Raw genomic sequence first — 25,718 nt, 5'->3', positions numbered from 1 at the left:
TTGTCGTTTTTGCCAGCTGGTGAAGAACCGTACTGCATACCAAGCGGTCGCTCAACTGCCTGGTGGGAAAACAGCTCATTAGTGGCAACTCTTCCAGTGGAATGAGACAATCTGGCAGAGAGATGTCAGGACATTGTTATATGCAGACGATACCTGCTTGGTTTAGGCAAGGCGAGATGGCTTCCAGATAGTCCTCCCTATCGAGAATTTGGACCCCCTTTTGTATCACTGTCCACAGAAGATCTTTTTGAGATACAGATGAACTGCTCTCTGTTAGTGTAAAGTAGGGATAGACCGATTATCGGCCCGGCCGGTTATTGGTGCCGATATTTGGCATTTTGACAAATATCAGCGTCGGCCTTTTTTACAAATCCAAAAGCCGATAAAGTTGGTATCTCACTGAGCAGTGAATGCTTGCGAATGTAGCAAATTTGAGGGTTTTCACCTGGATTTGTAGGATCTATTCCTCACAATGTATTTCTGCCACGTTGATGGTGTGTTCAGGTACAGCGATGGTCACTGTCTTTACCTGTCTCAAAGACATTTCTAACATATTCAGACTTTTTTTTCTGCGAAGATCTTTTGAAACTTTTTACGAACCCTGACGAAAAGCCCAAATTAGCTTACATTCGCATGCGTTTATTGCTCAGTGAGATACAGGGAATTTTTCATTTATGCATATATTTAAATGTCTACTTCATAAAAAAAAAAATGCTGATGCTGGGAACGCCCTACACTTTTTATTTTAAAAATTAAACAAAAACAAAAATTTTTAGAAATTATGTTGAAATTTTGGAAAACTTGTAGTCAATCAAAACATTAGCATCAAACTCCATTACATTGTCAGACATTGTAACTACAAGTGAGACATACGGACATTTTACAGCGGGTCACTCTAAGTGCAATTAAGCCTCTCTGAATCCATCACACCTGCCAGTTGCAGCATGGCTGACAGTCGGCATTTGTCAAACGTGTCCCCCAACGACCCCTTTTTCTCGTCCCCAGCACCCCGAAGACGTTCTTTCAGGGTCAGCGACGAGCTTTACGGCGGGAAATAAACGCCGCAACAATATCTAGCCTCGGCTGACAATGCCTGACAAGCTTCCCGCTTCCTTCATTTTTGGGGGGGAAACAGCAGGTGGGTGACAAAAGCACCCTGCTATGTCATGTAAGACGGAGCACCGCTTGCCGCTCGTTCCTGACGGGTGAACATCTCGGCGAAAAACATTCGTAGAATGGGGCGGGGGGGGGGGGTGTAGAAATCCAGCGGCTTGTCAGTTAAGAGGCAGGAAGTGAAAGCTACCAGAGTAGAGACAGAGGGCGGGACGGCGGCGTGATGGAATTGTGTTTGACAGCGAAGGGTGCGACGCCGTACCTTGTTGCATCAAGGAGCCCACTCCGAACCAGAAGCTGTTCAGCAGCGTGAAGTTGTTCTCCACCACGTCTGATCCCGGGTTGCAGGGGTGGGCGTCGTACCATTCGTACGGGCTGAACCTAAAGTTGAAAAAGAAGGAGTTCTTTTTGGTGTGTTTTTTTATTTTTATATATATATATATATATATATATATATATATATCCCTTTGCAGTCCCAAAGAAAGCACAAGTTTCCACTTTTTTAACATCACCCTCCTCGGGTCTGTTCTGAGACATCTTGAGCTATTTTGTAGTTCAGTCATGTCGAGTTTGAAGACAACAGTAACGAATCTTTCGTAAAAGTTGAAGAGCAGCTGTGTTCGCAAACTTTTACTGCACATCACTTTTGGAAAGAACTCGACTTCGAAAAAAACCCCATCAGTACTCACGAGCCACAGCATTAGGTACACCTGCACTACATGCTGTAATGCAATGCAACAGCTGATTCTGCAAAACAAACACTCATATTTGAAAAGCAATGTTTTTTTTATTTTTATTATTATTATTATTATTATTTATTTATTTTTAAAGTATTTTTTATTATTATATATTATTGTTTATTAAATTTAAGTTTACTATTATTATTATTATTATTATTATTATTATTATTATTGTTGTTGTTGTCGCTGCAGTTTCTACAAGGGCATAAAATATGACAGTTGAATAACAAATTCCCACATAAATAAAACGCCTCCTTACTTGCTGTAAATTTTGCACACTTTTTTGTTTTGTTGTTTTGCATGAGTCATTCTCCGCAGGAGCTGCTGAGATAAAACAACCCAAATGTAATGCTTTTTACCCTTTTGAAAGTTATTTGGATAAATAAGAATCGCTCGACGTCTCCCATAAATGTAGCGGATGCCCTCTTTGTCCTTATAATGAATAATAACTATAATGCTTCACGGGATGAAGGCGAATGGTAGATCACGCGTCAGTTCTCATTTGAAAAGCTTGATCTGACTGAAAAAGTGTATCATCCGTTTGATACAGTAGCCGCATGTCAATCTAATGACATGCCCTGCAGTCCAATATGTCAGCAAACGGTTTAATCACACAGACACTGATGGTCATTTAACGAGCCTGTGAAGGCATATACGACGACATTTGGAGAACAAATGTAACATTTTCTCTGAAAGGAGCAGTCATATTAAAATTGCATGTAATTGCTAAGTTGCCAGGAACATTTGGATGGTGAAAAGCGTTATCAAGAACTGAAATAAAAGATAACAAAAGAAAAGCAATTCTGTGCCACTCTCAAAAAAAGTACTTTGAAAATTGGGCTTGTGCAACTCCAGAATGTTATTTGTCTATTTAATTTGAAATTTAATGGCACCGAATAGCGCCGCTACCTCTCAATAAATTAGAGGTGAGTCAACAAAATGTACGCCTTGTTTTTACAAGAGTTGGATATACTCCAAAAGATAAATATTTGACTTTCTGTTGATCTGACATCTGAGGCGCGAGAGAAAAAAAATAAAAATAAAATAATAATGTCATTGCTGCGGGATTGATACCGGGCCGTGAAATGGTTGCACAAAATTTCAAAAAGAAATGTTAAATAATTTAGTAGTGGTCATTAATTGAATTTGTATATTCATTATGTCATTTTGAGATGATTACATCGACATTAACCGTTTGTTGTCTAAATTAAAGAGACACATATATATATATATATATATTTGTAAATTTACACTGTATATATTTATTTATTTACCTTTTTTTTTTATTAAATGGGTTTTCGAATTTCTAGCGTTTCCATTCAGTTTTATTTTCGCATTTTTTGAAAATTCTAATTAAAAAGGGTGAATGGGAAGCCAACTTGTGATCCATTAAAAAAGCTCTGCCCAGAGTATTTCACAGGATTCACCTACTAAATCGGAGGGAAATGCACTTCTGTTTAGGTACTATTATTGGTATATTATCCATATAGATATATTGGGGACATGGTGGGGTGCATTTAACAGTAGTGGGGTTTTCATCCACCCATTTTTATTCAAATTTTCAAGAAATGCGAAAACAAAACTGACTGGAAACAAACGCTAGACCTTCGAAAAAGGGCCCAAATTTGGCAAAAAAAAGTTTTACGCTTTGAGAGGGTGGATTTTGAAGCTTATCGATAAAAAGAAAATTCAAATTTTGGCTATGGAAACACAATTTGCGAACAAACAAAAAAAACGCTGGCATGACCGGATATACGTCGCACGTACGTTTGTAGTCACAAAGCAATGGCAGACGATAAAGTAAGGCATGTTTGGTAGAACGGCAGAACAGAAATCTTGTGGAATCAAGAAGTGAATATTATTGCTATTTTACATGGAAAACGGCAAAGAATTGCTACGGTTTATTAAGAATTATAATTACGGAGCAGTCTCTTCCTGTTCTTCTTCTTCTTTGAAATTAGTGGTGGATCACATTTCTATGGGGTATACCGCCACCTACAGAGGCGGAGTCTCCTCTCAACATTTGCAAAAAGAAGAACAGATGGAAGCGGGCACAAGTCGCATAACCGTTTTGTGCATTTTCAGTAAATTCGCTTAAAAAATTCAAAACGATTGGATAGAAACCCCACTATTGTTTCAATGCCTAAAAAGTTACAAGGTACAGCAATTAGGAACATTTGGTGCACTTTGTATTCACTTGAAGAATAACACCCGCTACTTAAAATTCAAGATTATTGTTAATAGTTTGTATTCAAAGACTCAAAAGAGCACATCAATCTCTGATACTTGCAAAAACCTGAGATAACTGCTTTCGTTGTCATGGTTATGATAACAAACAATATTATCATTCGCTGTAGTGTTGACTTTCAATGCTTTTTGTCTCATACCACGAAACGGTTACCGATGCAGACGCTCATCTCGTCTCAGCAAAGGATCCGTTTTGTGTTGTCGTCCATCCTATGAATCTCCCTTATATTTAATAAATAAGTCGTGTAAGCTTCGAGCTTAAGTGTACTCGTAGCCTCTTCTTGACTCCCACGGTGCACTTTGCCAACCTTTTAGCAATCGAGGCCAGCCACCTGATATCACAATTTGCGATTATTTCTTTTTCCCCATGCCGACGTTAAGCCCCCTCCACCATTCCCGACAAAAAGAGCGGCTGGGGAGTGCAGCTGTTTGCACTTGAGCATCCTCATCACATGTCCTGCTTTTTTCTTTTTTCTTTTTGGGAGCCTCAGCGTCACTTTGCATGAAAAGCAGCAGGAACCGCAGGAAGAAGGAAAAACAAAATCACATTTACAAGTGAACTCAGCCAATCAGAAAAGTTGTTAATTTGACAAGTGCAAAAAGCTGACGACGGCTATAAATAATCGTCATTGAGATCATTTCATCATCAGGTGGTGCGTTTAATCATCCGTCTTGAGTCCTTAACCTTTTTTTTTTTCCCTGCAAGCTACCAATTCTAAGGATGCTTCCAACCCTTTTTCCTCGGCTCCTCTGACCACCGCTGGGCCGTGCTCGCATAACCGCCTCCAGCGCTAAACCGCACACCGCAGCTAGCGCAGCGTGTGAGGCCGGCCAATGTACTCGATTTCACAGCCTGCGGTGATAACGGAGTAAATGGCTTTGTCTGGCCAAAGACCTCATGGAGATGTTTTGAAGGACTGAGAGGGCAGAAGGAGATGTTGGGAGGGGGGGGTTCTCACTCGCCTGGCAATGACAAAAAGGACGCAACTGACGCCCAGGTAGGCCAGCAGGATGTAGATCCAAATGTCGGGCGTCATGGGGTTGAGGAAGGAGAAGAAGCCGTTGTTGGTGGCGTTGGGCTTGCGGTACAGGATGCTGATGCCCATGTTCATGAAGGGCTTGGTGAAGTCCACCACCTTTTCGCGCATGTAAGTGATGGTGAGGGGAGCCACCGCCAAGTCGGCCCTCTGCGGAACACAAGAAACAGCACAGTTCTTGATTGACGTTGGATGGACTTTATGGGCGTGTGCAACCCATGGGGTGTTAACGCACCCTAAAATAACATTTAAAATGCTGAAGGTCAAAATGGATTACCTCAGTTAAAAATTTAAATGAAATGCTCGAAGCATTTTTTAAGTAGTTCCCGGTAGCATAACTAACGTGTAATTTACGGCATTTCAAAAATGCCACTGCCGTCAACAAAACGCCGTCTTGAAATCAAGTTCAATTGGTAATTAGGGTTGCTAAAAATAATAATACTTAATTTACACTCTCATTGTTTTACACGGTGCCTGTCGCAGCTTGCGCATTAGCAGCTAGCTGCTACGCAAATGCCTCAAATAGTCTGGAGAGCCCCGCCGAATTACTTTTCAAAGGCAGTTTAACTCATTCACGCCAAGCCATTTTCACTGAAGCAACCCCCTTCGCTCCCAGCTGTTTTACTGGAGTTTGACTGATTTTGCAAGGCCCACAGAATATTTAGTTTATATTGCTATAAAAACATGGAACCTATCAAAAGAAAGATTAGAGTCTCCATTGTTATTTACGTCGCAACGCATTCTGTGCGTAGTGACGTAGAATGCCGAGCAATGTGAAACGCCTATAAAAAAAGCAAGGTAAGACTCGTAGCGTTCCTAAAGGGATGATCAAAACTCTTGAATGCGTCTGCACGGCGTGGGGGAGGATGACTCTTCCGATCGCATGTTTCTTTAGTAACTGATATGCATTATTTAGGCCAATGCTGATACCGATTTTTAGCAGAAAAAAAATACTGATTACCGATTAATGTGACAATTAATTAAAAAATATATATATAATGCTTAAAATTACCCCCCTCCCCAATTCCTTTTCAATAGGTGTCACATACGAACTTTTCACTATTAAGATTCTCTGCTTTGAATAACAAGTCTATAGTATAGTATAGCCTATGACCTTATCAAAAGAATTTGCCATTTGGCCCAATTGGCCAATTGTTTTGGCGGATGTTTGAAGGCCAATAATCTGCCGATTAATCGTTCAACTTGAAAAGCGCCTGACCTTAAATGGTGTATGCACCCTGTGCTTTTGTCTGTGTGCACTCTATCCTGTGGCCTGTTTGTGTCCATTGCCATCGTCATGGCGACACAGTAGCATCCAAGGAGGTTGAAAGGCGGCAGTGTGGTCCTGCTGAGCCTCTGCTGTCGCTCTTAAACTATTCACATTTGTACATCGCGTCCGCGTCCATCTGCGGGTACTCCTCTGCCAAAATGCAGTTTTGACCCGACCGGACCCATTCCAGACGTCCCAACGGGGATGGACTAATACACACGCGTGCACGTCCTTGTTCGGCTCACCGCTCGAGTGCGGCGCGAGCCAAATAACCTGATGCCGTCCCGCCGCTTGCCACATGGCTTGGCATTATCTGGGATTGCAGATGGCGAGCTTAGCGGTGTTGTCCCCGCGGAGCTCCTCCCTCCCACCATCGAGAAGTTACAGTGATTCATGCATTTTTTATCCGCCGCCTGTACGCTTAACATTTAATTCATCTGATTAGCCAGTCTTGCTGGCACGAGAATGCCAACGTGTGACATTTGTTTCGACATGACGGCGTGGCCGCGCGCCGCACGGGGCTAATGACGGAGTGTAATGAGTGTCAGAGTCGAGGTGCGGCGGTAATTTACTGAAGGGCAGCTTTGGCTTGGCCGGACAGTCATGTTTGCCAGTACGGCGCTTGAACCCGTGGCCCTGCGGCTGCGGGTCAGCCCGTCTTGCCGCCGCCTCCGATGAGGATCAAACTGACACATCTAAACGCTCGCGGCAACGACGTGACCTCGTCAGCAAAACATGAAAAATGTCTAGCAAAGCTTACCAATGTGTGGTTTTAGGACAAAATCTGGACCTCTGATGTCAGACGTCTCTCAAGTCGTACCATTTTTAGCTCAATTTAACTTTGTAGGAAAGGCAGCTCAAAAGTCGCTCAGAACCGTCAGTTCAGCAAGCATGCCAAGTGTGTTCCATTTGCATTCGTGTTATTTTTTTGAAAAATATGATTATAGTTGAGCTCCGTAATTTAAGGCACACACAAATAGCGAAAATCGGCGTATAATTGACAGCAATTGTTTTTTAAGTTACATACCATTATTTTACCGAGCCGGCCCACTTAGTAATATATTTTCCTCCATGCGGCCACTGAGCTAAGATGAATTTGACACCCCTGTTCTAGCATAAAAAAAAAAAAAACTAAAAAGAGAGTGCAGCACAAAGTATAAAAAAACATATTTATACGTTTTTGGGTTTGAATGAGTTAATGTTAATTTTCTAAGATGTTTTCTCCATTTATTATAAAACACATTTTATATTTGAAAACAATGAAAATAGAGACATTTCAAGGAATTTAGATTTGATCAACCTAATCATAAATGTCACGTAAATAAAAATGGCCTGCACAACTAATCAAATGTCCTAAGAAGGTTCTTCTGAAGCTCATCAATCAAGCTTCAATCAAGCATCTCTCTGCACTGATCAACTTCCAGGGTGTCTTCCTAGACGATGATTAATTAGCAGGGCGGTGACAAACAATGCGCTAAGCGCGCTATTAGCTTTTGCATCGCGGCCTGATTAAAGTCATCGGCTAAAGTGGCTGGGTCATGTTTAACGAGATCTGCTGCATCGTTTAGCATCTTCCAAACATTGCCCTTTGGCCCCTAATCAGGCTTATTTGCAACGCTTAAGAATGCGCTACGTAATGCTAATTGTTAGCCTTGACAGCGTCGTATGCGTGTCTCTGTCATCTCTCTGTCTCTGTTTGTCAAATGTTGATCAGCTCCTGTTATGAATAAAGGCTTGATTGTAAAAAGTCTTGTTCCCTTCAAAAGCTGTCAGTCAGTCAGTCGAACGGTGCTGTTCAATTCTGAAACAGATTTATGACCACGCGGCGCCCCAATCCGACAGGAAGGATGAATGAGCTTGGCGCCTCAGCTCCGTTTTATCGGTATTAACTTGCCCTGTTGGTACCCCTCATCTCCTATCTACAGCATTTTATTTGGGCGGAGGCACAGATCAGCTGCAAGGGGATTCTCATTAATGGAGTCGAGTACAGGAATTTGACCATAGCTTCCACTGTCGTTCCAAATACTATGTAAAGAGACATTAGGTGGCTTTCAACAGAAATTATTTTGAGTTATTATTTTTTTTAAACCTAGCATGTCAATGCTTCCATTATACACTATAGTCTATATATTTAATTATTATTATTTTTATTTTTTTAGTATTTTACCATTTTTAAAACGACGTAAAAAAAATATGGCCACTCTAACACAAAGAGCAAGTGTGCCAGTGAATGATGAGGTCATGCTACTTCATCCCTTGCTAGCATTTACAGCCTTTTTCGTAATCCATTTGTTCCCCTTCAAGGTTGTTGTTATCAACACGGAAGAGTAGGAAAAAAAAAAAAAAAGGAGCTCACACGGAGGAAAAGTGCTGCAGCGGGGAGCCCACCTTTCCTCAAACCTTTCAGCCATTGACTCCTGCCACACCAGTCGCCGCACTAAATGCCATTTAAGCTATTACAAGTTTTCAGCTGAGTACAGCGTTGACCTGGCGGGGCTGCCGGGAAAAAAAGAAGGAACATTGACGGGGACACTTAGGAAAGGCCAGCAAAGAATTGCCACCTTCGCTTTAGATGGGAAGATATTTTTTCTTGGTTTTGGGGGGGGACGTGAAATCCAGTTTGACACAGGCTGCTGTGACTGCCGACCACGTTGTCAGCCCGATGATGGATGCTAGCGTGTCATTACAATAGATGCAAAATCACATGTGTAAAAGATTTGAAGAAACACATTTGACAAGCTGTTTTAGTCATGCTGAATTACATTTGAACTCATTCACTCTCAGCCATTTTCACTGAAGCAACCCCCTTTGCTACCGGCTGTTTTACTGGATTTTGACTTATTTTGCAATGCCCACAGAATATTGTGTTCTATTGCTAAAAAACATACCAAAAGAAAGATTAGAGTCTATTCTTTCATCAGGAAAAAAAAGTGTATTTGTTTCTGTTTTGCAGCAATTAGCATTAGAATATAACTAAGTTTCATCATTATCCCCAAACCTGTTTAAAACACTGGGGAAAAGAGCTTGTTGCTACCACCTGCTGGCCGTTTTATTGTTGTTGTAATAACTACCATTGCTTTAAGCAACTTCTTCAGGTCAGAAGCTGCATCAAAGCTCTAGCATTAAAACAAACATAAAAACATATAAATACGTTTTTGGGAGTGCAAGACAGAGTATAAAAAAACATATTTTTGGGGGGTTTTGGGTTTGAATGAGTTAAATGCTGATAACAGGGATTTATTATTTGTTTTAGAGTAGGCAATAAAGAAAATCATTTCACATGCATCCAAAGAAAAGCACGTTCCAGTGAATCCCCATTTATGTTATATGTTCCGGAATCCAGATCCACCCGCAATAGTTGAAAAACAACAATATAAATATATATTATAAACACTTAAACTTTTTACAGCAAATTTAAACAAATTGCACTACATGTGCCGCTTGGGCAGAAGTTGAGGGACAACATGGCCGTAGCACTTACATGTTCAATGAGTTCCCGGATCATGCCGTTCCACTGGCCCTTGTCGTCCTGGGAGCCGTACTTCCCGTCGGGGACCACCCGGATCTCGTACGTGAAGCCCAACACGGTGGCGAGCTCCTTGAGCAGGTCGACACAGAAGCCTTCGAAGCGGTCGTTCCCCATGAGCGCCTTGTCAGATTTCTTAAGCATGACATATGGCTCCTCCTGCACATCAGAAAGGAAAGAAAAAAAGCCACTGCGATTGGCGATCTTGCACTTTCCAATTCAGTTCAGCACTTTCGTCTAATTGCCACAAAAGGATCTAAGCCCGAGTCGCTGTTGCATTTAACAGGCAGCGACAGCAGAATCGAGTCGGGTATTAGAATATGTAAAAAGGGTAGGGCCGTTTTTAACGGTGATGGATTAGCGAATGAAGAAGGTAAAGCTAATGTGAATGAAGGTCGTTTGAATTGTAACGCGACGCATGGTGTTCTCCATTTGGGAATTTTTACTACTAACTAAGCCTTCTGTCACACGGCTACGCATTGAGCTATATAGCTCGTTCATTTTATGGTCAGGTAGCTAACACTCTTTACTAGCTTGTAATATCCTGCCTGGCTGCTCATAATTCAGGCTATGAAAGAACAGCTTGATTAAGAACGGAATGCAGCAATTACATGGAACATGCCTACGACAGGGCCTTCATCGACTGTTACAAAGGGGACAAGACAAGACATGATTTCTTTCATTTAGAATGCACGTGGTGGAGTTGCTAATCAAGCTATAATGGAATGTAGTGCCTTCAATTGTGACATACAGTAAATAATTGACAGACCGAGCTCTGAAGATGAGTCATCCTTAGGTGACGGTGACCTTGTTGTTTCACAAGACCGCTGATAAATAAAAAAATAAAAAACGGTGTTGTTTTAATTGTTTGTTCGCATGACAGTTTCATTTATTTGAGCTTGAAAATGCTAACATTCGTGTGCGGGTCTCAAACTGGAGGTTTTTAACTCTTTTGCTCTCAAAAACGTTCTATTTTAAATATTGCCGTGGTCCCCCAAAAAGTATTTATACATTTTTTATGTGTGTTTGTTTTTTATGATACAGCATACAGAAGGTTTGATGAAGCCTCTGAACTGCAGAGAACACTTAAGGCAATGGTAGTTATTACAAAACGTATGAGTATGAGATCAAGAAGGGCTATGTTGCAAAAAAGGCTCTTTTCCACACTGTTTTAAACAGATTTGTGAATAATGATGAAACTTAGCTATATTCTAATGAATAGATGAAGAAGAAGAAGTCTATTCTTCTTCGTTTCTGTCTGCATGACTATTATACAACACTGCCTCCTAGTGGCCAAGGGGGAAGGAGCAGCACTATTTAAATAACTTATTACGCTGTTTAAAAAAAAAAGTAGAATATTATAGAGCTCTGTTTGTACTTATTAAAGAACAAAAAAGCAAACGCTTTGTTTTTTGTTGTTAGCCGTCAAAATCTAGAGCAGCCTGGGCATTGTAATTAGGGCCTCGCTCTAAAACAAGTTATGAATACTTGATGACAATGCATTTAAAAAAACGGGCGACAGTGCTTTTCGCCGTAAACTTCGCTCAAGTTGTCCAATTAAGTTGATCAAAAAAGTTTTTGCATGTTGAGGGAAGTCATTACCATCTGTTTCGGAGCCTTCCAATTCTTGTTATTCCCCCACGGTTTGGACTCCAATCAAAGCGTTAGTAGCAGTCGCCGTCTCGCCGCCGCAGCATGGGCGCGCGCGCGCGGCGAGACCGAGAGGGGGAAGGCGGGCCCGTGCGGAGACATTACAGGCAATGGAGTGCAAACAATTAATGTAAGGGGAGAAAACGCATTAAGTGGCTTAATCTCTTCGACAAAGTTATCGCTATAAAGCTGTCAGACGTCTCGTTCACGCATCAGCGGCGCCGGTTTGCAGCAATGTCATTATGCAAAGATGGGGAGATTGATATTAAAGTCGAAGATTTTCCTCCCTAAATTGAAAGTAGATTGTTTTATAACCTTGAACTAATGACTTGATGGAAGTATTGAAAATGTACTTTTTTGGGAGGGGGTGGGGTGCGGGTGCGAACACATCAGCTTCCGTCAAAGTTTTTATCATAGTTTTGATAATTTGGTACTTTTTTTTTATTTGAAAGTTGCTTTACATATTCTATACAGGATACACAATACTCAAAGGGTACACGTTTCTCATGCTCATTAAATTTATGACTTCATTCTTGTAAGTTAGTTTAGGATCTTTTTCTTGGAAAATTACTTTGTCTTCTTATAATACTGATTTATTCTCATTAGACATTTGTAGCATAAAAATGTTTCTTTTTCATAACATTCGTGTTTTACAAAACAACTTGTTTTAGAATACATTCCCTGCAATATTTTTCGTAATTTAGCAAATTTTCAACTTTTTTCAAATTAAGTGCCCAATGTTCTCGTAAGTCAAGGAATTTCTTCTTGAAGAATTATATCATTTTTTTCATGTAATATTTTGATATATTCCTGTGTTTTTTTATGGTACACAACTACTTCATTAAAAAAAGAAGACCCATTTGTAATACATATCCAACCATCGTTTTTCTCTTAATTTCACACATTTAATTATTTCTCATTAAAATATTACCCAATATGTCTTTCCATAAAAAAAATATTAATTCTGTAAGGTACAAGTGTCCTTTGCTCATTAAATTTTTGCACTTCATTGTCGTAAGTTAAGGATTTTGTCATTTCATTCTCAAGCATTATGACATTTTTCTCCGAATATTAGAGACTTAATCGTTGTGGTGTTTGCGTGTCTAGAAATGTTGACATAGATGTAAGAATTTTTTTTCCTTTTTTTTTTAAAGACAAAATATTAAAAGACGAGGAGCCTTTTTGTGTGTCATTATGCAAAAAATCTGAATCAGAAAAGAAGAAAGGCGAAATTGATAATAAAGCTTTACCTCTGCAAATTCATAGTAGAGAATTTTACGACCTTGAAGTAATGACTTGTTGGTAATATTAAAACGGCACTTTTTGGGAGATGCTTCGGCTTCATCATAAACCAACTATGAGCCATTTATAACACATTTCCTCCCATGCATGGCAGCTGATAGGTGCTAATTCCACTGCGCCTTGACCCTGCTTGTTCTAATTACAGTATTTGAGCGTGGCATGATGATGGTGTTTATCGTGGTAAGTAGATGCGTCCTGAGGAGGGTCACTGGAAACATCTGAGTCAGCACCTCCCAATAGCTCCATTTCGGGCTGAAAATCCAGTTATGTGTAGCAAAAGCACAAAGAAAACTGAGCAAACGAACATGTGTAACACACCCGTGTAAGCAGGGGAAGGATCATCGTGTTCTTTTCCACAAGAACATAATTGTAATGGATTCTTAAAAAGAGTTCATGGAGACCCACTGACTCGTCGATATAGCAGTTGATTAACTATAGACTTTTCAAATCCTTTTTTTTTTTTCCACCAAAGTAACCGGGTGTCTTTAAAGTTTTTATATTAGCATCTACAAATATTGGGTTTAGCTAAAAAATTAGGGGTGTCCAAATTAGTGCGTTAATTTAAAGTTCCTTTAACGCCACCAATTTTTAAATGCGTGATTAATGACCCTTACTTGGTGTTTTTCACTTACGAGGATGGTGGTGATGACAAGCGAGCGGTTGGCCAGCGAATCAGTGATGTTCATCCCTTTTCGCTTGGGCACTTCTGTGATGTTGAGACCTCCAGACACACTCCACTTGCCCACCTGCGAAAGATGAAAACCGTGATCATCTCTATCCATCACATTAGCAGGACTAAGCACTTCCTTCCAGTCCAGGCCACTGGTGGTGCCCTATGGCATTAAATCGGGACAAGATGTCTTCAAGCGCTACCAAAGATGAGCATATCCGATGTTTACGCTTTGTTCTTGTTTACGTACCGTAATATCATACTATAGAAGAAGAAGAAGAAAGAAAATAAATTAGGTTTATTGGTCACGGCGAACACACACTGGAGCAGGGGGGGTGGATGCTCTTAATTAGGGTCCCACAAGAAAATGTCTCCTACAAACTTGATAATGAAGGTTTGGTCTCAGTCTGTTCCTTTAGAAGTGCTACGTCACAAGACAGTCTTGCGATCATCTCCTTAGAATTATTAACAATCCCATTTGATTTAGCCTTTATGGAAATCATTTCTAATTGTACCCGATTACAATGAGGTCATTTTGCGTGATTAGCAACAAGACTGTGTTCTTGGGAAACATTTATCTCGCACCCCCCACTTCTGAAAACACGGCCCTGAATGAAAATGACGAGGCACTGCTACTCAGAACCCGATCGTAATTCCGGCGTGAGCTCAAACTCGGGCTAATATTCAATTACAAGGGATTAGCCGAGAAAAGTCCGCACCCTAACAGGCTAAAGCCGATTCCGCGGCATGTATGAGATGGAAGGGGAATCCGAAAACACGCTGGCGGAGATGCTAATGCGCCATCAAATAATGATGGTACGTGCTTCTATTCAGATGACCTCACGCGAGACGAACATGCCGACAAGAATCGGTTCAAAGCCCACGTCTTTTTTCCCTACCCGTGCCATCGTCCTTCAACAGAAGGGTTACAAGATGAAAAGCTTCCGCTATTATATCGCCTTCAGCCTTTAGGGACTACTTGAGCGAGTCATAATGGGACTTATCCCTATTTGATATATTCATAATGTATAAAAGCTCTTCGTGTAGGGAGAGGCTGTTACAGTCCGGAGGGTGCTTTGAAGACGTAGATTGTATTAGCAACTTTTTACTTCAACACATACACACACCCTTCTCCCCACACATTTTTTTGTTCCATTTATTTTGTGTTTATACAGCCCATTAGCACCAAACTGCATTTTGGGCATCACCTCAAATTATCATTAAGAGAGACGGCGATTAACATCCTAACGTGTGCTCGATTCCAATTTGCTTTATGATCCACTAGCATTTCTCGGAAGCGCCAATTTGGTTCCTTGTTAGGGAGGTGAATTACACTCGTCAGCTTGGCGTTATATGTTGCACGCCAAGGGGGAAAACCTGGCTTTTCTGATATTTTTGGCAAAACAAAAATTGGAGAAACATGCCATTTTCAAATTAATTGGTAAATGGTCTCGATTCAATAGTGTCATGTCAGTAATATCATGCAAGTATGTGTGTCTTTGGGGCATATCTGCAAGTGAACTGTAGAATTGTCATCTTTGAAATATCGACAAGGTATCATTAATGCACGTCAATTCAAGACAGCAAAATGTCTACGTGTTCCTTTTCAGATACCTGCCATTCATTTAAATGGGTGAAATGTCAGATTCAGGCAACCTAGAACATTTAATAAACAACAAATCAGAAAGGAACACAAGAGGTTTAAATTATTTTTTCTCGCAAGGTGAACGGAAAGAGATGTGCCCAGTTACAGTCTCTGGACACACTTCGCAGTTCCCTCTCTTTTTATTGGATAGGCTATTCACTAGTTACATAGCTGTTGCTGTTCTAAAGGGGAAGGGACTCACACAACCGCAAATAAATGACATCATAGATATCCACAACTTTTGACTAGGCAAAGCTGAATTACGGATATCGCTGTCATTTCGACTGACCAACATTTCATTAAAGATATCTTGAATCAAAATTCTACCTGTTCAAAATGTTAACAATAGAAAAACGTTGTTGATATATGTGACGTTTATTTCGGATTGTTAAACTCGCCATTGACGTACGTTAAGTCAACTATGGTTGAGATCTTGATTGAATGATTAAGATGCTGGGGAATGTGGAAAAAACACAGACAGTAGCGACAAGGCCGGTGGTGGCTCTTACCTTTTCCAGTCCGTCCTCCTTCAGACTTATGATGTCCAGGTCAAAGTCCGTACGCAATCCAGTTGTCTTGTTGAACGAGAGTCTCCCAGTCAGTCCATCCCAGTGGGACTGAAAAATAACATTTGTGCCACTTAGAACCATCTTTGCCATGATGAACATCATTTTCCTTCTGTTTAATGAAGGTTTTCCCAAACATCACAAAACATGTCCACTAAAAACTCAAGAGCTAATTTAAATAAAATATGCCGCAGAAAATGCACCTTAAAATATGCTTGTCTTCTTCTATGACAAAGCTAATTTTCACCACATCTTTTAATGTCTAACTGAAAAAAGACGCTGCTGTGATTTTCATTCACGTTTATAATTTCAAATTAGGGTTTTAAACCTGTGTTATGGTTTGAATCAGGAGAGTCAGGTTCCAAACTTTAAGGTTTCTGTTTTGGGTTTCAAATTCGGGTCTCATACTCACCTGGGTTAGGATTTCAAACTAAGGTTCTAAAATTAAATTGTGCTTTGAAGTCAGGGTTACGGTTGTAATTTAGGATTTCACATTTGTGTTATAAACCCGGGTCAGAATTTGAGGTGAAGTTTTCAACCGTATATTACAGTTTCTAAAATAGGTTAAGGATTCAAACCAAGACTTTCAAATGATTTTAAAACTGTAATGTCATACAAGCAAATACTGTTTATTCTAGCACAGGCACTACTATACTGCAACAGGCATAGCACAACCATTTTTTTGGTATAAAAAAACAACTACTACTATATGCTCACAAAGAAAAAATATCACAATTAATTACATAGGGTCCATTTTTTTTAATTCTTCATTGGGTTAAACATCATGTGGTCATGTGACCTTATTTGCATGCACACATAATAAATTGGTAACACTGACAACCTTGTACTAATATTTAATGTAAGAGCTGCAGCTACCAACAAAACATGCAATTAGCACATGCCATGTTTCTATTTCTCACTCTTACCGGGAAAAAAAACGTGCTAAACCACGGAAACCATTGAGGCTGCATTTCCGTCTTTTTGTTAATTACAATTCACATCCGACGCCGCTAACACCAGAGGACCGCTGAGTTAATTAACGACCGTCTTTTGCTTGATTCCCCTTGAGGAGGGAAAATACATAACTGGCCTCTATTACTATTTCCCCGATAAGCACAACCTGAAAATACGTGAGCGCACGCTGTTTGTTACAGCACAAACACTCCTGCAGATGTTCCATTTTAATACTTGATTAACTGCCTGTTTGTTGGTGCAGTTTAATTTTGTCGCATTAGTTTTGGGCTCTATTGTGTGCCGTGTGAAGTTATGCCAATAATCCAATCTGCCATTTCCCTGTAAAAACAGATATACCCTATAGACTGATGACACCATCAATTGGATTGTCAGTTCTTTGTCATTATCCTTTTGCTAAAACTTAAAACACGACCAACTCTCAGAATATTCAAGCTTCAAAGTAAAATGTCTTCCTCCAACCCACCTAAGACTCCTGCCCATCTGCCCTCGGTATGTTCAAAGGATTCACAGTGATGTGTCCAATCCGAAGGGCTGATTCGACCTTGACAACATGTCTGACTGTCTGTCTTTGTAGTGAGCGTAAATCAGACTAGTAAGTGTTTTTACAACCCAACGCCTCTGTGTTGTCCTCAAACGGGAGCCCGGCGTAAGGACAACAATGTAATAATATTTCATTGGCTTTTGTCTTGATCACCAGAGGCCCTTGCAGTAGCTTCCTATTAGAAGACACTAAAAAAAAAAAAAAAAAATCCCACGTATTTTGGAAGTGATGGCTGCGGTGTCATCCGAAGGACAGACGAAAGGTTGTTTCAGTAATTTCCATATGAGGACAGAAGACCAAAGTCCTTCAAGAGGGCTATTAAAGTGTGAATACAAAGAAAGGGACCAATCCAATCTTTGGTGTATACCAAAGTTTTGGCTCCGTTTGCATTTTCAGCTATTTTTATCCACATTTGGAAGAGGCCTGATTCTGAACTGAGCATATCCGATTCCATATCTGTGTTTGTCTCTTTATGCCGCTGTAATAATTCAGCATTATATGATGTCAGACTTGCATCAACAGGGTCAATCCGATCTGCCTGCTTCTACTGCAATTATATGCCCTATTAGGTAATGAAGTCATCCAAGGACCTAGCATGCACATTTTTGGGATTGTGGGGGGATGCTGGAGGACATAAAGAAACCATAAATGTCCATGGATTTTTTGACAAATTTGAAAGAGACCTTATTGTGATCTGAGGATATCCGATTACATGCTTTTCTTTCATCTCTACGCTGCATGATGCATAACCTAATTGTGCCACTTGGGAGCAAGAATATCCGAATTTTGTCACTTGAACCGTGTAGTGTAAATCCAGTCTTTGATGACATCAGGCTCAAATCCTTTACAGTCTGTGCCTGCTACAGTCATATTGGCAGATTTCATCCAGCCATCCATTTTCTTTACCATTTGCCATCACTCGGTTCTTCAGCGAGCTGATGCTGACTATCCCCACTGACGTTTGGCAGTCAGTCGGGTACATCTTGGACTTGTCACCTGTCTTAACCAAAGAAGCATGTTTGGGAGTTGTGGGGGGAAGCCAGATTACCCAGAAAAATGTCACTACAAGCAGGGATTGTAGATCTGTGAGGCAGATGTGCTATTAAATAACCACTTGTCGACCTTGCTGCCATCGGTTTGTGTCAGATTCTTATCCACATTCAAAAGAGGCCTGATTCCGATCTGAGAAAATTGAAAGAACCTTTCCATCTTAAGGTTGCCTTGACCCATATCAGAATCCCGTCACTTAACGGATTTAGCGAATTAGCGGATGACTCACTGACAAAGAAAAAACATGTCTGATCTTGCATCAACACAAAGAGAAAAGAGCATAACCTTGTCAATTAACAGAGAAACTAAAATGGCACTCACTACGGCGCAGACCATGGCTGAATAGACCTAAATTGGATCAAGCACCAAACTCTACACTTCTATTTAGCTGTTAATGGATGTGCACCAAAGTGTATTATATTAGATTCTTCCTTGGCATATACCCACCAACGTTCTTGGAAAATGGTCGTTTTTTGCATATTTTGGCAAAACAAACGATAACATAACCTTCTTTGGCGGCTGGCGGTATGAACAAAATATATTTTTTTACTCTAACAACACATCCCACTCTGTTTACCAAGCCTCTGTGATCTCGAGGAGCGTATCACAACAAGCGAATCGCCCACTGTGATCGTCGCAATGTGCAGGCTGTCTCCGTAGATTGATCAAGCGAGGCTGCTTCAGCAGAAGGTGAGATGAGAGAAGACAAAAAAAAAAAAAATGATGAGACTCCATAACGGCTCGCAAACTTGTCAGTTCCTTGCTGGTCTTTGTGTAACACACTGTAAACACAATCATGTTTTTCCCAAACACCTCGAGACAGGTTTTAAAGTAGAGCTTATATTCTTTCTTGGGACATGTGAGAAACCTAAAGAAGATTAAGTCTCATGCCTTTTTTCAGTAGTTTAAGAAATAATGAAAATTATTCAACTTCATTTGGATTTAGAAATAAGTGCATAGGGAGTTCCTTGTGCTAAAATGGAAGATGATCCTCTCTGAGGGATGCTAATGAGAACCTCAGAGGAGAAGGGAGTGGTTGAGTGATCCTGACTCCTCATTTGCCCACATTTATACTTTCACTAAGTCTGGGTCTTATTTCTGGCCTATTTCGAAGAGTTACATCATACCCGGCTTCTTCTACGGGTGCCGCTATCATACTGTGACCTCGAGCTAAACCTCAATTGCGCGTCTGGAATACATCGGGAGGCACGTTTGACAATACGAGGCCTGAAGGACAAGATAAACTGAGTCTGATTTCAAGCACATCGCCATTCAAGGCTTTTCTCTCAGTGTCTGACAAACAAAATTCTGATAAGCATCCAACCATCTATTTTCAACACCACTTATCCTCTTCAAGATCGTTTGGGAGTTGAAGCCTATGCCAGCTGACTGAGCGAAAAGAAAAACTGCAGGCTGTGGACTGGTTGCTCAGGCATATATACGAACAGCACTGTCACTGGGCTGGACACGAACTTAATGAACTAGTTTGTGTTACGTTAGTGGAGATTTGTCCTGAAACAAGGACCCCTGTAATAGGGGTTGAACCGATTACTTGACTTGTAGTCAAGTTGAAGTCGACTACCGCTCCACGTTGATGTTTATCCTTTGAAACTAGTTAACCGCTAATCATATGTTTTTTCGGAATTTCGTCTTCCAACTGACTAATCTACAGAGAAATCAGCCGTGTGCTGTTGTCGCTTTGGAAAAAAAAAGATCTTTGGCGCTGTGAAATATCCATTTTTCAAGGCGACACAATCTTCAAGACTACAAAAATAAGTTGGTTGTGGATGACAAAAGCAATTAGCCTGCCCTGGCTAGCGATTAGCCTGCCTGGCTTTGGCTATTCCGATTGATTCCTCTGTTCCGATTTGTTCCAGTCTTGAATGTTTATACCAAGTGAAATGGAAACGGTGACAAAGAGAAATGTAACATGAAATTGTCGCAGAGCTATGACGTCCCATCTTACAATAACATGCTATGCTATGGAACATAAAATGAGACTAGCTTGTCAAGGAGAAAAACATAGGGCTTTCACGTTTTTATTTGTTTGTCAAAATACTGTATGTGAAATCAGTCCGTGGTGCAATACGGTTGGAATCCGCCGTACGTACTGTGCTGAAAAAAATATCAATGGCATTAGCCGAAATTTCAAGTTGTCCGACTCTCTTCCCTGTACTCAAAACCATTCGTCATAGTAACTGTTCTTAACAATGGAAAAGCGTGGCATTTGTTAAGTTGTAGCATGGCATGGGAAAAACAAGTGTCATTCCCCTGCATCATCTTATTATATCAAGGTACAAATATTAGCATCTCCACCCAGCCTCTTCATGTTTTTATTTGGCGTTCAACAACACACTCTCGTGTTTGATAAACTCGAGGCAAGTTTCACAAATTGTCCTTTCAAAAGGTTGCAACATTCACGAGATTAAATAACGTCTGAGGGGAATTTTACACAGCAGACAACAACATCGCTTTAATGTGTCTATCAAGGCTCTTTGTTTGCGGGTGTGATTGATTTGCTGGGTAAACATGCTAGTCCACTCCACTCCCCTCGCCACTTGGCTGTAAAATAAACAGCAAACGGATAAGACAGTTACCTCTTTGATGAAACTCATGAAGCGGCCTCCGAAACGCCAGGGTTTGTGGCGGTGGCACTGCAGCGAGTTGACGGTCATCTGCGGCGCGTGCTGGTAGGAGACGGACACGATGTGGACGGCGTCGTAGGTCAGAGCCGCATCTGTCTGGAATAATGGGGTGAACATTGTTTCAGCTGAAAATGGATGGACTTAATTCTAGCTATCTAGCTAGCTAGCTAGCTGATCGAGTTGAGTTTTTTCTCTAGTCGCTATAGGCCCTCAATCCCCCCAAAAATGTATTTGTTGTGTATTATACCAGACCACCATTACACTTTTAATCTCACCCACCCCGTGGAGGGCACTCCCATGGACGCCCACGCTCCAGAGTGTAGAATCTCTGCTTTAGTAGTTATTAATCATCTCATTTGCCAAGTTTGGCAGACTCAGCAATTTCAAAATGTTAAACTATACAAAATTAGATAAAGCAAATGAGCACCGTGTGTTTCTCTAATGATAACAGTGTGTCTAATAAAATAAAATGCTCCTAATTTGGATTTATTTTCTGTGCACTCATGGTCTGCATGGGGGAAAAAAAAGATCAGTAATCCTTTCAAGAGCACTGTGAAGGTGTTTTTGAATGATATGGTCAGGCTATGTTCAGCATTTTAATTACAGATAAAACGGATAATAGCGCTACTATCATTTTCAAGAAGCGGGCTTTGCTGTCAACCGCGCACTACTTATATTTGATTTAAATTACAAGAGCCTTTGGACATTGCAGATCCTTTTCAGGGACAAATTGCATGATTAATTGTAAATATTCATAGCTGCCCCTGAAGTCAGATTATCTTTTGTCTATCCGTTGTTCCATGGAAATTTTACGTTCTGCTCGAGACATAAAACAAAACTGTCTCGATGAAGACTATTTGGACAGTTGAAGAGGGAAGATTAAACAAGCTCACAGTGACGCCACCCAAATTGTTGATGACAGAACCACAGAGTTGGATGGCTCCATAACGGGGATTGTCATGTCCGTCTCTCACCAAACACCGTTTTATTCTAATAATTTGGGCCTCCTAGTACGAGTGTCATCATGGTTACGTTTGGAAACGTAGCGAAATAATAGTGCAGCATTTAGCAAGGATGTACATTTTTTTTGTTGCCTTTCTGTACTGAATGTGAAGCGAACCGTGACCTTAAAACATACCGTCATGATGCCCTCCAGGAGGCCCGAGTCAGGTTTCGGTGGCATCTGCCTTTCAGTGGACCATTTGTCCACAATGGAGGAGACCAGGGGGTTGTCAACGTTAAGGATGCGGAAGCCGGTCATGTTGACGCCACAAAAGCGGTACGGCTCCAAATCAATGGCCATCAGATCCTTTTGAGAGACACGGGTAAAATAGGAGAGTCTCATTGAGTCCAGCCATGCTCGGCGTCTGCCTTTCAAGTATTCATCCCGCATGCTTTTTCTCCTCGCATGAAAAACAAAATCATGCCGCTTCTGATTAGAGAGATGCTATATTAAGATCAAAATAAAGCCAAAGGATGGAAAAACTGTTGTTTTTCAATGCCATGGCAGGAAATTTAAGCCTGATAAATAGATTATAGAAAGGCTTCTGTACCTGCGACAAATCATACAGCATTCAGATTTGTGGAAATAAACACAAATGTATTACACAAACCTAATGTTAAAATCCCGTGAATAACACACACGTGTATAATACGCCCCCCTCATAATTCCTGTTAAAATAATTTTTTTTCTTTGTACTTGTGTATAATACGCATATATTGGCACTTCAGTCTCTCCGTCGACTCCGTCATTGATGGACGTCCACATTTTTTGGCGAGTGCCCACATTTTGGCAAATGCTTTTTAACGCAAAGCCTTGAAAAAATACACGGACTGAGCAGGACCTGTTTGTCGTGACCCGGATCAACGGATGAAAACCTGCTTCGGTCGGTGATCAGTCCATGTATTTTTCGAGGCTTCGCATCATAAAGCACTCGCCGAAAATGTGGGCATCCGTTAACGACAGGACCAACAGAGACGAAAGTACAAACCTCTGATAATACATGCGGTCCCTCGGTTTGCTGTTATCCTTTATTATAAGAATGACAAATATGAAGATATGAAATATATCAATAAAGTGTAAATGTTTTCAGATCCAGGTTAAAAACTACGGTATGCTTTTTTCCCATACCTGATTAAGGTCGTTCAAAGTATTTTTAGTATGCTATTTTTTACTTATTTATAGGAAGTATATGCCCGATAAATGGATTATAAAAAGATTTCTTTGCCTGCGAAAAATCACACTGCATTCAAAAAAGAAGTTGCCTCATAAACTTTCCTCATAAACTTTACGGTTGACATGTTTGCCATTATAAGCACACTAAAAATGTTGGATCATTGTTGTACCATTAATAATTCATTACTCCCATTCCCTCGGCAGGCAAAAGCAATTCAATTTAAGCTGGTGTAATTTCTGGGGAAGCCATTGTAGGCGAAGTGCGAAGTCACATGTTGACACATGTCGCGGCGTAATGGGCCGGGGGGCTTGGAAAAAGACATTTGGATCAACATAGATATTTCATTAGCACCCTGTGGGGTTAGTGCCGGGCTAACGGGAGCGCCTTAGACACTTGCTAAAAAAAAAATGAAAAAAACCCGCCACCAGCCACTGAATTATTTCTCCTCTTCACTCCGTCTCTCGGCTTCGCAGTACGGCGCCGGCTTTTTATGAGCACGGATCAAAGTATATCACTATTGTTCCGTGTGACATTACGAAATGCTCGGTAAAGTAGATCGGGTCGCTCTCCGAGCTTTTGAAGCTAAGAATACAAACTAAGTGGGACAGCAATGTTGGCAGATGTACAATACATTTCTTGTGACATCCTCGTTTCTATTAGAGCCTTTTTAGGGTGTCACAAAAGCGTCTTGTTCCAATTATAAGTTCACATTGGCAGCAGCGGTGCCTTTTAACCGACAGCGTCACACAGAATCCATGCCATCCTAGAAGGCTGCAGGCACACTATTAGGTACACCCGCACAATCCAACGAGTGTGAAATCCTACAAAAATGATAATTCTCAGGCTTGGTTGACACAGTCTGAGGGGTATAAATTTAACAATGTTAAATGGGCTCTCCTTGGCAAATGCCTTTTTCGCAACCAAGTCTTCCTTTTCTTCATTTGTACGTCTACCATCAAATTGTGGTTGTCGTGACCCCCACTGAACCCCTGAGGTGGGCTCACCGAACCCCTGGAGTTCGATCCATGTTCAGAATCACTGCCTAAACCCAATTTATTTTAACTCTAAAAACAGTTGGGTCAAAAATAACTCAATTTGGGCAAAAAGAGATCGATCCACTTCTTGAGGCAATTTTACCCAACTTAACCCCAAAAATTGGGTCATTTTATAATCAATTCAAGTTTATTGATCAGACTCAGGTTTATATGATAAACACACAGCACATGTTATAAAAGAAGAAAACATAAAATAAAAGATAATTTGTACCTCAACAAACAAGACATTGGTGCTAATATGACCAGAAATGGGATCAATATCCATATAAAAACAAGTTTGGTTAAACTGAGCTAAGAAGCACGTCAGTCCATTTTTAACCCAAGTTGGGTTATTTTTGACTTGCCTTTACTCCAGTCCACATGATAACGCAAGTATCTGAAAGGTGCACTGTGGGGGAAAAAATAGCACCACTTCCACACTTATTACACACTAAAAAAGGCTGGTTAGTTTTCCCAACCCATTCACTGGGTAACTGTGGATTTTGAGCATATTGGGTTCCTTTTACCCAAGCTTGGGTTAATAATATTTGACCCAGAAAAATTGGGTTGCGGAGTAGTTTATTTACCTTGTTGGATCCAAATCTTGACCAAATGTGCTAAGTCAAATTCACAACCCAATGTGCTGGGGATAGATAACCCAACATTGGCTCGTTTACTTTTGGACCCATCTCTGGGTTTGCTTTTTCACCCAGCCACTGTTCCTGCAAAAATATTCCTTAATTAGAGATGAGCAACATAAAGCACAACAATTTGTTGCTGGGTTGTTTTCCCAACTCATTCGCTGGGTAACTGTGGATTTTGAGGAGATTGGGTTGATTTTACCCAAGCTTGGGTTAATGATATTTGCCCCCAGCACATTGGGTTGAGGAGCAGTTTATACACCTTGTTGGATTAAAATCTTGACCCCACGTGCGGGGTCAAATCCTCAACCCAATGTGCTGGGTATAAATAACCCAGCATTGTCTCGGTTACTTTTGGACCCATTACTGGGTTAGCTTTTTTACCCAGCGGTTTTAAGAGTGATCAAAGCTACTGTTTTTGCAAAGATATTCGTTAATTGGAGATGAGCAACATAAAGCACAAGGATTTGTTGTTGTTTATTTTTTTAAAGAAATTAGAATAGACACGATCCAAAGACAGGATGCATGTCAAAACCATAATATTGGCCATGCTTCAGAGCATGAAAGATGACACACATCAGGGACGGGCCTCGATGTCATAACGCATTATCGCCGCTGACTGGCCGGGTCCGCAGAGACAGTCAGTGTGTGTGTGTATACGTGCATGTGTGTGTGAGAAAAAGAGACAATAACAGAGGGCAAAAGGAACATCTTAGAACATGCTGCTATTCATTCCCAGTCAAAATGTTTATCACCAACATGGTGGCGAGGGGCAGCAATTGCTTCCTGCTGGGGCAGCGATCATCGTCAAGAAAGGTGGCAGGGGACACGACAGGGATAAAAGTGACGTTTAAAGCTAAATAGATTTTTGTTGTGGCAATTGAACGCT

At 40.7% G+C, this 25,718-nt stretch overlaps 1 protein-coding gene and 1 long non-coding RNA gene across 3 annotated transcripts in view; one reads left to right on the top strand and one right to left on the bottom strand.

Annotated features, from left to right (window-relative positions):
• The window catches only part of grik3 (glutamate ionotropic receptor kainate type subunit 3), a 99,430-nt gene that overhangs the window by 15,025 nt on the left and 58,687 nt on the right, over nt 1–25,718 (bottom strand). For both annotated transcript variants that reach the window (XM_086077406.1, XM_086077408.1), the window contains exons 6-12: nt 22,116–22,286; nt 20,930–21,073; nt 15,710–15,817; nt 13,518–13,631; nt 9,889–10,092; nt 5,064–5,287; nt 1,376–1,494 (exon numbers count right to left, since the gene is read on the bottom strand). In XM_086077406.1, coding sequence (XP_085933532.1) covers nt 1,376–1,494; nt 5,064–5,287; nt 9,889–10,092; nt 13,518–13,631; nt 15,710–15,817; nt 20,930–21,073; nt 22,116–22,286 — 1,084 coding nt within the window. The remainder of the gene's footprint in view (nt 1–1,375; nt 1,495–5,063; nt 5,288–9,888; nt 10,093–13,517; nt 13,632–15,709; nt 15,818–20,929; nt 21,074–22,115; nt 22,287–25,718) is intronic.
• The window catches only part of LOC147172727 (uncharacterized), a 111,024-nt gene that overhangs the window by 75,780 nt on the left and 9,526 nt on the right, over nt 1–25,718 (top strand). The window lies entirely within an intron of this gene.

The sequence above is a fragment of the Leptonotus elevatus genome, chromosome 6 (assembly GCF_054856555.1).
Source record: "Leptonotus elevatus isolate MCC_2025b chromosome 6, RoL_Lele_1.0, whole genome shotgun sequence".
Taxonomy (NCBI): Eukaryota; Metazoa; Chordata; class Actinopteri; order Syngnathiformes; family Syngnathidae; genus Leptonotus; species Leptonotus elevatus.
This window is presented reverse-complemented; position numbering and strand designations above follow the sequence as displayed.